The 14,258-nt window shown below is 48.8% G+C and overlaps 1 protein-coding gene across 5 annotated transcripts in view; it reads left to right on the forward strand.

The window, feature by feature from the left end:
* RNF165 (ring finger protein 165) overlaps positions 1–14,258 on the forward strand; it is a 55,343-nt gene that overhangs the window by 35,204 nt on the left and 5,881 nt on the right. For 3 of the 5 annotated variants that reach the window (XM_048291622.1, XM_048291625.1, XM_048291624.1), the window contains 7 exons: positions 4,349–4,658; positions 6,600–6,725; positions 10,923–11,052; positions 12,056–12,160; positions 12,648–12,743; positions 12,993–13,076; positions 13,936–14,042. In XM_048291622.1, coding sequence (XP_048147579.1) covers positions 4,349–4,658; positions 6,600–6,725; positions 10,923–11,052; positions 12,056–12,160; positions 12,648–12,743; positions 12,993–13,076; positions 13,936–14,042 — 958 coding nt within the window. The remainder of the gene's footprint in view (positions 1–4,348; positions 4,659–6,599; positions 6,726–10,922; positions 11,053–12,055; positions 12,161–12,647; positions 12,744–12,992; positions 13,077–13,935; positions 14,043–14,258) is intronic. The other 2 variants (XM_048291623.1, XM_048291626.1) reach the window with 1 other exon arrangement.

The following is a 14,258-nucleotide window of genomic DNA, read 5'->3' on the forward strand; positions in this document are numbered from 1 at the left end:
AGTAAGGAGGGTGCTCAAGGACCCTGCCTGAGCAGGGGGACTGGACTAGATGATCTCCAGTGGTCCTTCCAACCTTAATTCTGGGATTTTGTGATTGCCTCCAGGGCTGGAGAAGGCAAATATTTGGACATGGAGGGTAAGCCATAAAAGACCTCTAGGATCTGGCTAATCTCTCTTCCTGCAAAATCAAAGTATCCCAATGGAGGAGGAGAATCCTTCTATAGGATGAGGACCAAAACTTGAGATCATTAAGCTGAGAGAAGGTCTCTGCCTTGCTGATCCCAGAGCAACATTGCCTTCATGCAGGCACCACTGGACAGGTGATAGGAACAGGATCGTAGAGGGTGCAGTTAGTGGCTCTGGAGTATGATAGGCACACATTATACCCTCATTGTCTTTGCTGTGGAAATGTCCTCAAAGCTTGGCTAATGAAAATGTCAGCTCTGCCCTTGTACTGGGGAGTGAAAACAAAAGCTGGAAAGAAAATCAGGACTTGGTTTTAGTCATGGATTAATCTCTGCTGTGGCAGACATTGCTATCCAGGCAAAAAGCAGATTAAATCCACGAGTCCAATTTTCTTGAAGCATCTTATAGGCAATGTTTATGCTTGTTGGTTTCAATGCAAATGTGATCTAGGACCACACTTGAGGCTTGGAAAAGAGGGAGAAGATGTGCTAGCAAAGTAATCAGTGATAGACTTTCTGGCTCTGCACAGCTCCCTGACAGGAGGGAGCAGCCAGGTGGGGGTCGGGCTCTGCTCCCAGGGAACAAGGGACAAGATAAGAGGAAATGGCCTCGAGCTGTTCCAAGGGAGGTTTAGGCTGGATATCGGGAAAAGTTTCTTCACAGAATGTGTGGTCAGACTTTGGAAGAGGCATTCAGGGAAGTGGTGGAGTTCCCACTTCTGGAATTATTCAATTGTCATGTGAATGTGGCACCCGGGGACATGGTTTAGTGGTGAACAGAATGGCTCTGGGTTAATGGACTCGCTGATCTTAGAGGGTGTGGACTCGCTGGTCTTAGAGGATTTTTCCAGCTTTAACAATCCTGCGACTCTCTGACACTGCTAATGTGACAACCTCTGTGGAATTCAAAGGGATCAGTGCCTGCTTTTGGTGTTGATTGGGGTGAGCTACCTGGACAAGGATGCTCAGCTCATGTTTGCAGGGTGACACTCTATTTACCTCATGTACATGAGACCAAAATGAGGACGTGGAAAGCAGTCCCCACCAGGGCCCTTTGCATCTAGATGCAATGAGCAGGAGAGGGTAAACTCAAAAATAACTAACTTAAAAATGATTTGAGCTGGTTTTTTTTGCCAGGGCTTTCTGGGATTCACCAGTACCCTGCTTAGTAAGGACTGGTTCTTTGTTTTGCAGGCTGGCTTGGTTATGCCAGCAGCGTTATTGGGTAATTGCTAATAAGCATAGAATTGCTGAAGTATTCCCCAAAGTCTTTGCTTTGCTGTAAAAATCCTCATCAGCAATTGGATTAGTTGTAGAGAATGAACAATTACTACACAGGGTAGTGTGTTATATTAAGACAAATTTCATGGGTTTTATTTAATCATATCATCCCGGTCACATTTTGATGTTATTCCTATGAAGGGAAATGCATCACTGCACCAGTAGGTACTAGCAAAAAGTACTGAAAAATGCTTTATTTTATTAATTAGTTCCTAAAGATAAGGCAAATTAACTCTGTACCAAAACAAAATGTTGGGCTTTTGCTTTCAGATATGTTAGCTCTGTGTATCTTCCTGCACACATACCACAGATAAAGTTTGCGTGTTCTGGACCTTGAGAAAGTGTGTGACCAAGTTTCTCCCAAGGACTGCCTATGTATGGGAAGCAAAATCCAAATCAAAAACATGACCAACTGATCTGCCCACGTGGTGCTCTCTAGTTCACCATGGCTCTGGCATCAAAGGCCCTGCAGACATTTAACTAAAATCAGGTTAAGGGTTCCCAAGACCCAGTAAAAGCTGGAAATCACTGGCTGAGGTTACACCAGGCATTGAGAGACAAGAGAGTCACAGCAGATGAGAGACAGGCTTTCTCTGCTTTACTTATGTGCTAGAGAATGTGTCCCGGGAAATGTGGGGGAGTATCACTGAGCTTCACTGTCTTGTATCGCCCCAAGACATTTTTGTCTGAAATACAGCTCAACTGCAGCCTGGTGACACAGTTGGTGTGTGCAGAGGGTTTAGCACTTTTACGTGCCCTCAAACCTTTTCTTCAGGCCCCGTGAAGGCCTGGGGTTGCACAGTGGCTCGCCTGTGACCTGCTGCAGCAGTTTTCCATTGGGAAGACACATGGCCATCAGAGGTTGAGCAATTCACCATGAGTTACATGGCAAGTATCAAGCAAACACAGCAGTCAGGAGGCTTCTCCTCACAATTCCCTTCAGCAATGGGTCAGGGAAGTGCAGGATCTCCATTTCATTACTCAGCCTTTACCTGTTTGCAGCGAATTTGGGCCAGGTCGTCAGCAACAAATACAGCCTGCAGGGGAACGGGGTATATGAATGGTTCTTTCGCCTGGGTTTGCAGATCTGTCATTGAGGAACAGCAGGTCTGATCCCACCACCTCTGGTTTTAATTAATATCGTGGTCGAATCATGCTGTTATATGACAGCAGGGGAAATTATCACCTCAAGAAGCACTGCTGTGGGTGGCATGTATTGTGTAACCTGCTCTCTCTCAGACGGGCACTGTGGAGGATTAGTTTGTATTTAAGAGATGCTGTGTGTAATTATGCACAGCTTTGCAAACCATCCATTTCTGATAGCCCCTCTCCTGTTGTTTCTCCTGCTGGCATCTGGCTTGCTGTGAGCCTCTCCTGTTTCCATATGGACATGACCAGAGAGCACTTGGGACTCCCTGAGCTGCTGTGATGGACTGGCCCTGCCTGGCAGGGAGATGTGAGCAGAAGGGGTCTGGTGAAGAAGGCATGATGTACGTGCTTGTGCTTTGGGATGATGTAGTGTCTCTTGGTGCTGTTGTTCTAGGATATTTTGTACCATTCACAAAGATTAAAACAGAAAGAGGAAGATGGGGTGTTCAAAACACTGTAAAAGGGGAGGTGTTCCATCCTGGGGCTGATCATCAGCAAAGAGGCATCCCTAATAGCCTCACTCAAGTCTCATCCTTCATCTCTGAGTTGACTCTTTCCCTAGTTTAAGAGCCAGAAGTTTTGGGTGATTCCTGTAAATGCTCCAGGAATGTAGGAATTAACACGCTGGATTGGGCCAAGGGCCTGTCCAAGCAAGGATCTTGAGCAAGGTGTAAGCCAGTGCCACATGTTTTGCAAAACGCCTCCACTATGGATATGTTTCACACCTCATTTCTTCTTCATTCCCATCAGCTTCAGGACTGGTCTCATAGCAGTCCGTGTTGTGTTTCCAGCAGCTGCTCTCTCCCTGCATGCCGCTCATGAGGACAGGCTGTCGCAGGATCTCAGCAATCACACAGGGCCTTCATCCCTGCTCTCAGAGGTGGAAGTTGTCTCATTCACATCCTGAAGTCAGCGTGAGGCAATTTTTTAGAGATTATTAAAGATTATTTCCTTGCCTATGAGACATTTTTAGAGAGGCAAAGAAATGACTTGCAGGGAAAGTCTGCAGTTCAGGGAAAACATTCAAAACTTCAGTGAGATAATATCCAAACCCCAAATATTTTAGAAAACAGGATTTGTTTTCTGGATATTTCCTTAAGTGTTGAGTGTATATCATAAAATGGTTTGGGTTGGAAAGGACCTCTAAAGGTCATCTAGTCCAACTCCACTGCCATGGGCAGGGACATCTCTCACTAGACAAGGTTGCTCCAAACTTCATCCAAGCTGGCCTCAAACACTTCCAAGATGGGGCATCCACAGCTTTTCTGGGCAATCTGTGCCAGGGTCTCACCGCCCTCAGCACAAAAATGTCTTCCTTCTATCTAGTCTGAATTTCCTCTCTTCTAGTTTAAAACCATCGCTCCTTGTTCTACCTCCACGGGCTCTATTAAGGCTTTTGTTCTTTTTCTGTTTAAGACAGGAGAGCCAAAACAAGCTCAAAGCAGTTTTCATCACTACACACTTCAACTTGGAGCCAAAAAGAGACTTTGAACCCAAATCTATGTTTTGGCTCCAATGTTTCTTGGAGGAGAAATACCATTAGTCAAAATCAGCATTTTTTCTTGTAATCAACTTTAACTGGCTTGTTCTCTTTTATTGGCGTTTTTTTATGAACCTTCTGGAAGTGGAGAGTAAGAGCCGTTTGCCCAACCCTTGCCATGGGTGGGCGAGCATGGGGCTGGTCTGCCCTGGCCGCCGCCGGCCCCCATGACCGCTGTGCTCTTCTCTTCCAGGTGCTCCCTTTCAAAGGTCTCAGCATGCCCATGCTACCTCTTGCCGGCATTTCCACCTGGGTCCCCAGCCCCCGCTCTCCGCCGACTTCGCCCTGCCTCACGCGGTGCAGCCGCAGCCGGGGCTGGCTCCCCACATGGCCCCCGCGCACCAGCACAGCGGCCCCCTGCACCAGCCCCTGGCGCCGGTGCCAGCCCTGCCCTTCCAGGACGTCACCGGGCCCTCCTTCCTACCTCAGGCGCTACACCAGCAATACCTCCTCCAGCAGCAGCTCCTCGAGGCGCAGCACCGCCGGCTCATGCCCCATCCCAGGTAAGGGGATCCCGCTCTCACCAAAGGATGTGGAGGAGCTGCGTCAACCTCACACGGCCTGTGAAACCCCAGCAGTGCTGGCAGTGTTGGGTTTTCTTCTCGAGCTCGCCTGTGTGCACTGAGAATGTGTCTGCCAGAAGGGAGGCTGCAGGGCAGGCTGCACCTGAAGGTGTGCCAATCCTGTGGGGATCCCTACGGTGCTCTTCTAGCGTGCTCCATTACTGGCAGTCCGAGGAGGATCATGATGGTGTTACAGGGGTCCTGTCCTGTCTCTGCGTGCATGAGCTACATCCTCGTAGCTGCTGTTCCAAACCATGCAAGAGACTGTCCACTTGTCTCATCAGGTTATACACACGGAGGTCTTGCTGCTCAGGGTCTAGGTAGGCTTTCCATCTCTGTGAGGGAATGATGCCACTGACCTGCAGCACACTCTGTCACAGAAAGCATCCTAAATCCACACCGAGCTGACAGTGCAGAGAGAATTACTGTAACTCAGCAGAGATGGAAATGGATGCCTGGCCTTGTCTTGATTGTGTTTCTTGAGAGAGGAGTGATTTTTTTTTGGAAACATATGGAAGCTATTTGTGGGTTGTACCCATGGATCAGGAATCAGAGGATGAGACTTTGCAATGATGCTTCATTTGGAAAGAATGCTATGGATAGGAAACCCTTTCATTCCACGCCCTCTCTGTCTGAAAATTGTGTGTTCTTCTCATCATTGTTTTGCTGTGCATAAGCTGGATTTTAGGTGGATTTAATGATTAGCTAATAATTGGGTAGCAAGTATGTTCAAGGCTGAGGAACTGATGATACAAGTGTTTATCTCTTAGTCATAAGCTGAATTCAAATAAAAGCACAGAGCACAACTCCACACAGGATCTGCTTTGGTAAATGCTGTCAGTATTGTATTTGGAAGTGGGCTGTGGTGTGGAAGAAGGCAGGAACCTCTTGCCAGTGCTTGTCTCTGAAAGCACAGCTGCAATGGAGGAGGATGTCTGGACCCTTAAAGGTGTGGGGCAGAAGGTCCCAGTAATGGGAATATGGGTTATGCCTTTGAAAGTGAAACCTCTGAACTGTGGCTGCATGAAAAGTTATTTACTTAGCAGTTGCCTGCTCCATTTGCCCTACTTTTTTCCTGAAGATTTGCTTTGCGATGCCTCCACTGGTAAGTGGTAACTCATCAGGAAGCAAAGGGTATGAGTCTGTCTGTAATGCAGAGCCTGCTTGTGCATCCACCTTGTCTCTTGCCAAATGTGGGCACTGATCAAGCAGCACATGCTCTTCCCCTGAGCAGTTCAAATAAGCAATAATCATGAGACTCAAATCCCTAGAAAAATCTTGCTGTATTTTCTCCTGCCTGCAGTGGGAGCAGAGCAGAGGGAGAAGGAGCTGGAACCCAGCCTGGCCTGTCCATCATCCAAAGAAATGTTGGCAAAGGCCAGTGAGAGTAAATCCTGCTTTCAGTCACTCCTGAGTAATCTGGTTATGAATGAGGTTCCCCAGGAGTTTATGGACTGCATGGGAGAGAAGACAACCTGCAGCTTCTTTATGATGATGGATAACGGCTGAAGCAGGGGCACATTTTATCTTGTGTGTTGTTTATGGGGCTGACTGTGGCAAAAAAGAAAATAGGTCAAACTGCATGAAGCTGCTGAGAAGTTGTTTGGTTTCCTCTTTTTCTCTCCATGTTGCCAGCAAATAACATCTCCTGCAAACTGAGCATATTTGGGTGCCACAGGGCGTGAGAATGGATTGCTACGTGATGACCACGAGGGAATGACAGCCCTGGGTTCCTCTTCCCATCATCCCTGACACCTGCCTGGAGTGTTTAGCTTTGGACACTTATTCACAAGCCCAGCCACTGGGGTTTTCCCATGGGTTCTTGACAGAAATTCCAGTGCCCACCCCAGTCTGACCCTGTTGCTGCTCTCTTTCCCACAGGCGGGCCCAAGAGCGCATGTCTGTCCAGCCTCACCGCCTACACCCCAGCTTCGACTTCAGCCACCAACTCCAGACTCCACAGCCCATGGGGCCCCAGCCCAGGTATTTGGCAGAGGGCACAGACTGGTAAGTGATCCCCATTTCACTGCTGCATCCAATGAAGTGTTTAAAAACTCCTGTGAAGGCTGCAGGTGTTGTAAAAATGCCATCAGGGATCAGGGCTTTGATGAAAGGTAATGAGTCAGCTCAGCAGTTACAGTGTGGGGAGTGTGCAGAGGGAAAACTCATCTCTGAGAGGGCTGTGAGAGTGTGAAAGCCTCCTATATAAATAGAATCATTGAATCATTCAGGTTGGAAAAGCCCTCTAAGACCATTGAGTCCAACCATTCCCCAGCACAGCCAAGGCCACCACTAGCCCATGTCCTCAAGTGCCACATCCACATGGTTTTTAAATCGTGCCAGGGATGGGGACCCCAACACTGCCCTGGGCAGCTGTGCCAGGGCTGCTGGACAGCTCCTTGGATGAAGCAATTTTCCCTAATATTCAATCTAAACTTCCCCTGGCACAACTTGAGGCCATTCTCTCTTGTTCTGTCCCTTCTACCCTGGGAGCAGAGCCCTGCCCCCTCCTGTCAAGGAGTTGTGCAGAGCCAGAAGGTCCCCCTGAGCCTCCTTTTTTCCAGGCTAAGCCCCTTTCCCAGCTCCCTCATCTGCTCCCCATCAGACTTGTGCTCCAGACCCTTCCCCAGCTCCACTGCTCCTCTTTAGGCACACTTCATAGTTGTTGCTCATAACTTTTCACCAACAGCTTTAGAGTGAAGCCAAGCATGAATTCTCCCAAGGGCTCTTCATGCTGCAGGGCACAGACAGGGTTTTTTCCTGGTAGACCATTGTCTGCCTGAACTAGACCTTCTGCTGTCCTTCAAGCACTCAAAACCCAGTGGCAATAATGTTTTCTGTGGTCCAAATTAGGGAGAACCATGCTACCCTGCAATGTAGGGTGGTGTGAATGGAGATTTCTTCACCATCCTCCAACTGTAGTGTTCAATACCCTGGAAAAGCTTTGCAGGGAATTGTTAATTTCATTTTCAGAGCAGGCTGAGAGCTCTTGAACAGTTAATAAAGTATGGTAACCTGGTTGAAAGAATGAGAAAATAAAAACATACTTCTGAGTAGCTGCTTGTAAGCTGAGCGAAGTCCATTCTGTGCACTGAATGGAGAAAATAGCATGCGAACTTGTAATTAGAGACAATCGCAATGTATTTGCACAAGGGGACCGAAATAAAATGGCACAGGAAATCTTAATGATGGCATTTCCTAACATCTGAGCACTTCACTCTGCAAATGAAAAGTCCTTTTAACCCAGGGTTGTTGTTTTTTTCCCCCTTCAGCGCACAATACACAATCTAAAATATGACCACATCCTTCTGCAATTTTCTTCTCAGGTGTTCCCATTACTGGCACTCCTGTGGGCTGAATGTGGTCGGGGTGACATTGTTCATACTGGTTTGCAAAGCAGTTCATGTACCATCTGGATAGAGCGATTCTTTCTGCCTCTCTTTCAGCTCAGAGTGCTTAATTATAATCATTAGAAGTATCTGATAAAGCATCACTAAATGCCCTCCTCCTCCCTCCTTTTCTCCCCTCTGTTGCTCCATAGCCTTATAAAACCCGAGGAGTGGGGGTGACAGAAATCATACATGGTGGGCATATGTTTGGGTGACTCACTTTCCCTTGGGGCACACGAACAGTTTTGCCCAGTGACAAATATAGAAACTCCCTTCTAACGTGTTACCCCTGGATGAGCAGCAGCAGCGTTTCCTTGGAGGCTGTAGGTGGTGGGCACTGCGACAGGAAGTGGAAGTGGGGATGGAAGAAAAGTCTGAGGAAAGATCAGTCATCTCAGACAGCCCAACCCCAGTTAAAGTCTTTTGGTGAAGTAAATAAACTCCCATTTTGTTCCTTAAATCATCTTCTGCACACATGTGTAGTGATGACCATCCAGCCTGTTATATGGAGTCTTACCCTTCACTCCTTGGCTATTGGCAGCCCATTTACCACAAGCATCACAGCTCTTGAACCTCCCATCTGAGCTTTAAGATGCAGGTGAGGTCATTCATGTAGCATGGACTAGAAAGTAATGGTTAGTTCTGTTCTCCTTCAACAATTATGCTCTGCTCATTCAGCCCCAAACCCTGGGACTACACTGTTCCATGCTGTATTCTGCTTTGGACACATCTGTAGACCCACAGCATCACTTCAGGAACCTCAACATCTGATCTTAAGGCTCTAGATGCACAAACAGCTCAGCAGTCCTGTTATTGCAATTGCTTGTGCAATTTAAGAATGGCCATTTGCCTTTGAGAGATCTCTTCAGTCCTTGATCCCAAAGCACTCTATGAATTACCACATCTATTTTATAGACAGGGAATATGGGAAGGCAGAGAGGAAGTGGATCAAGGTCATGCATCAAGAAAGTGGCGGGGCTGGGAATGGACCCAAAGCCTCCTGATTTCCAATTGAGCCCTCCATCAACCTGGGAACGATCTTAAGCAATTGGTTAAATATCCAAAATTGGGACACAGGAGCTGGAGAGTGCCCAGACCTGTGGGTTCTCACCCTGGTTGTGCTCTTGCCATTTCCGTGCTGTGTTTTGTCCTCTGCCCAGTTTTGTCTGTCTAGCACGTGGCTAGCACAGGGCCAGCAAAGGTAGTCCCTCTCTTGACCTCTGTTTAGAACCATAGAAGCACAGAATATCCTGAGTCGGAGGGGACCCACAAGGATCATCTCATCCAGGTTAGTGCAGGTGTTAGGGAGTTCTAGAGCACTGGTGGTGCTGCCTGGTGCACAGGCTGTTCTGGATGAAGGATTTCTGCATCTACTGTCCCCTCATGTCCCCATCTTCTGGTGGGTGAAAGCAGTTTCACAGCTGCTGGAGGACACATCTGGGCTGCTCCTAACAAGCCATGGTTTGCACTGCTGCTGTCCTCCATGCAGGGGAGGAGAAGTTGGAGGCTGAAACGGGAAGCCACTCTTGTGCTCTAATTAGCTTTGTTCTGGCAAATGTGAAGACAATTGTTATTAGAGCACCGGATTTTGTAGTGATGATAAAGCGAATGATGTTCAAAGCACTTGTTTGCCGAGTGACTCTTAGGCTGGAAAGAATAGGGATCAGCTAATTGGATTATAGATGGAAATGCTGCATTAGGCCCACTCCCTACATGTGGTGTGGTGGTGGTGGGGTTATAGTTTATGTCTGTGTATTGGATTGAGCAGAGCCATGATGTTGGTCATGACAAGTCCTGGGATTGAGCTGGGTTATTTTACTGGAGGATAAAAGTGCCCAAATTCACCAAGCTGAGCTCCAACTTTGCTGGCCTGGGCCAGGCTGTGTTCAGGCAAGCAGGGCCATCAGGGATGTCCTGCCCCATTGGTGTCGGCCTGCTAGTTGTGTGACACACTTTCCTACAGCAACCTCATAAAACCTTTATGTTTTTTGCACAAATCACAGTTCTGGAGTTCACAGGATGGTAGAATTCCAGAGTGGTTTGGGTTGGACAGGACCTCAAACATCATCTTGCTCCCACCCTTGTCATGGGCAGGGACATCTTCCAGTAGACCAGGGTGCTCCAAGCCCTGTGCAACCTGGCCTTGGACACTTCTAGGGATGGGGCAGCCACAGCTTCTCTGGGCACCCTGTGGTAGGGCCTCCTCACCCTCACACCTCACACCCTCACTACCCTGAGGCTGGATTCAGGCAAGGCACAGTGTCCTTTCACTCCCCAAGTCCTACCATGATCTCTTCTGGGAGACCTCCAAGGAGAACACAGGCACATCAAAAAAGCCCACAGACAGTGCCCATCTAGCTTCTAAAAACTACAAGAATGGTTCATTGTTGAGTCCCTTGAGTAATTACTTGTATTCCTGCAAAATATGCAAGGCAAACTGTAATAGATTGCAGTGCTGGCAGCACAGGAAGGTCCTGGTCTGACCAGACTGGGTTGCTGAGCCTGGGTATCATTTTGAGCCACCAAAATGCTCTTGCTCTGAAATTAGCAGGGTGCATCTGCACAGCTCTTGACCCCAAATAACTCAAATGCTATCTGGCATAGAAACAACCCCTCACTCCTCCATGGTGGCCTGGTGGGTGATTCCCCAAACCGGAGGAAACTCCTTTCCAAGCAGTGACATCTCCCCAGGCTGAGGAGCCCAGAGCAGCCCAGAGCTCACCAAGGAGGTTGCCCTGTGAGCATGCTCTGGTTTGCTGCAGTCCTTGAATACAACCATGCACTCAGAGCCACATCTTCCTCCTGGTGCCCACAGGGACCTCAGCGTTGATGCGGGGCTGACTCACGCCCAGTTCCAGGTCCGGCCGGTGCCCCAGCCCTATCAGCATTACTTGGCTACGCCTCGGATGCACCATTTCCCCAGAAGCACATCCTCAACGCAGATGGTAAGTGAAACGTTTTTACTGAGAAATGTTTTATGCATTGTCTGCCAGAAGGCAGTCAAAATAAAGGCTGCTATCTTTCTATCACCTGTCTTCTGCAAATCCCACTTATCTCCGGCCGTGGGAGGGAGTGTCTGAAAGGATAATGTTGCATCACTGCACTGGATTAGAGAAAGAAAAGAAAAGCTCAGCTGTTCTGGAAGGATTTGATCCATTGCTTGCAGCACCATGTTGACAAACTGGTCTGCAAAACATGTGCAGGATGTGAGAGACTCAGGAGTTAATACTAATAATTTTATTAATATTGGAAGAAACTGTGATCTCCCAGGACTTTTTGTATGTGGAAGGATTGGCAGTGGGTGACAGCCTTCCCTGATGTCAGCCCCAAGGACCATCTCTCATCATGTCGTTGCTCTCTACATCAGCTTTGATGCCACCTGTAAAGGTTTTGCATGACCTTTTGCACAGGTGGAGGTGGGTTTGATGAGAAAACAGGCTGACTGGGGTAATTTTCTACCCCTTCTCCTAGCAGGGTGCTGTATTTGGAGCTAATTGATGCCAAGTACTGCTAATCCTTAAAACATCCTCAGAAATCCCATGAGGGTGCTTTTCCCTGGTGCCATAGTCAGACTCTGACACCTGTGTACTACAGCAAGCCTTAAAGAAAAAAACAATCAAAGCTTTGATGAAGAGAAATTCACCCATTTAAATGAAATAAAATTTCGTTGTAATCTAATCCGTGTTGGGAGTTTGGAACCACGATGTTATGGATGATACAGGAATTATTATAACAGATAATTTATTTGGAGGAAGTGCATGTTCTTTTCATTATAGGAAGTGTATTTGATAAAACCTCATTTTTTGTTATCAAAAGGCTTAAATTGGTGAAGGTGTCAAGCTGCTCTTTCAATTTGAATTTTTAAAGCACTAGACTTACGTCAGGGTACACAAGGGTTTCCTGTGGGCAAGTACAGGTGGCTTTATTTTCCTCCCTCACTTCTTGCAGGTTGTTCATGAAATCAGAAATTACCCTTACCCTCAGCTTCAGCTGCTTGCTCTTCAGGGACTGAACCCAAGCAGGCACACGTCCGCCGTGCGGGAGAGCTATGAAGTACGTATCTGGAGACTGGAATTATTAATGTTTTAAGCGCTGTGAATCTGTGCAAGCTCTGGTACTTTTTGTGGCGTGGCAGCTGCAGTGAGTCTTCCAGCAATTCTAGTAATAACTGGGAAGTGATGGGATTGAGTATGGTAAAAAATCTGGTTTACTCCTAGGGGCTCTGGCTCCTTTCATGTCTGTGAACAAAGTGCTCCAGATCTGTGGGGTTTTGTTTCCCAGACTGTCAGATGAAGCTCAAATTCCACCCTAATTTGTGAAATATTGGATATCCAGCTCTTTGCCTCGAGCTCTTAGTTATTATCCCAAGTGGCAGGGATCAGATCCATCATTACAGCATGGCTGATTTGGGTTTGATGGACATTTCCACTGAGGAGAGAACAGGAGGGAGCCTCGATTGCCAGCAGGTATGGTTGTGTGGTGGGAGCTGGTGCCTTGGGAGCAGTGGGGATGGCACTTTCCTGATGTTCCTGTGCCACAGGAGCTGCTGCAGCTGGAGGACAGGCTGGGAAGTGTGAGCCGGGGCGCCGTCCAGAACACCATCGAGAGATTCACCTTCCCCCACAAGTACAAGAAGGTGAGTGCCCCGAAACCACGGCACAGCTGCCAGCCCCTCTCAGTCGGCCAAGGGCCGTGGGCACGGAGCAGGCAGAAGGAAGGACTTTGGTGGGTCACAATCCTCAGGGTTGGCAAACTGGCACCATCAACCAAAACATCCCCCGAGGTGTGGGAGGGATGTAAAACCCAGCAGTGGTGCTTTAATATCTTGCGGGGCTCCCGGGGCGGAAGCGGTGGCGTAGCTCAGCTGGCTGTTTCTCACTTCTAGGCTAGGAAGCTGCGGGCCAAATTTTCAAAAGGGTCTCAACCTTCTCCCACCCAGCGGGTGCAATTTCCCCCCTGTCCGCACCTGGTAAGAAAGTGCACACCACCAAGGGGCCTTCGTGCATGCAAACCCGCCCCGTTCTGCATGCAAGCGGCGCTGCCCCGCGCCCGCCCTGAGGGCGGCGGCTCCGCGGCCTGGGGGACCTCGTCCTCCCCTTGCTTCACAAGGGGTGTCTCCTCTGTCGGAGCTGACCTCCTGCCCATGAGGAAATGGGTGGCACATCTTTGGGTTGTGCAAAGTAGAAATTGGGAAGGATGCTTGTCTGGGTAGTAATTTTGTGCGCTGGTCACTACCCGGCTGGAGGGTAGGGATGTTGCATTGCCCAGGTTGGATGTGAGGTAACTCCTGCTGCACTTGTCTCTCACCGCGTCTCCAGTGAACCCAGGAAAATGATATGAATAGGAATGGATGTGTGGGGAAAGAGGAAAAGGGGGAGCTGACAGGCTAAGCACTGCCCTGTGGTGCAGCATGGGGCCGGCCCGGTGGCCAAGCTGGCATGGGGCACAGTGGTTGTCCTTCCTGGCAGTGGTGGCCCCATGACTTTTGGGGTCTCCCCAAGGAGAAGTCTCCAGCAAAGGAGACCATGGGGCCATCCCCACTGCAGGGAAGCAGTGGGGGGCTGTATTGGGGCAGCAGAGGACAGGCTGCTCCTTGGGCCACTGCCACCAGCCTCTCTGCCACTGGCCCCGGGAGGAGATGTGCCAACCAGCAGCATGTTGGTGGCACACTCATCTTGCTGGCTGTTTTGGCTGGGCTGGCTTCTCTGAGCTGGAGGATGTGGCTGATAGATGGAGATCTTATTATTTATCTTCCTGCAACTACCAAGGCTTGGGAGGGCATTAGAAAGGAAAGGCCTAACCAAATGATGTCTTTAACCTTGCTGCAGAGAAGACCACAGGAAGGCAAAGCTGAGCAAGACGATGGCGAGGAGTCAGATACCGACGAGAAATGCACAATCTGTCTGTCCATGCTTGAAGACGGAGAGGACGTCAGGTAAGATCCTTTCATCCCCTCCTCTGCCTCTTGATGCCATCTGAGCTGTGTTTATTTGGATTAATGCTGCTGTGCACTGCTGGGGATGTGTCTGTTCTTGTCCTGAGAAACTCATCTGGGCTGTTGCAGGGTCTGGGAACCCGCATGCTTTGTAGGTGGACATTGGTATGGCCCGTAGGCAGGAAAAGACCTGCAGCAGCAAGGGGGCCAAGTTTT

This window comes from Corvus hawaiiensis, chromosome Z (genome assembly GCF_020740725.1).
Source record: "Corvus hawaiiensis isolate bCorHaw1 chromosome Z, bCorHaw1.pri.cur, whole genome shotgun sequence".
Lineage (NCBI taxonomy): Eukaryota > Metazoa > Chordata > Aves > Passeriformes > Corvidae > Corvus > Corvus hawaiiensis.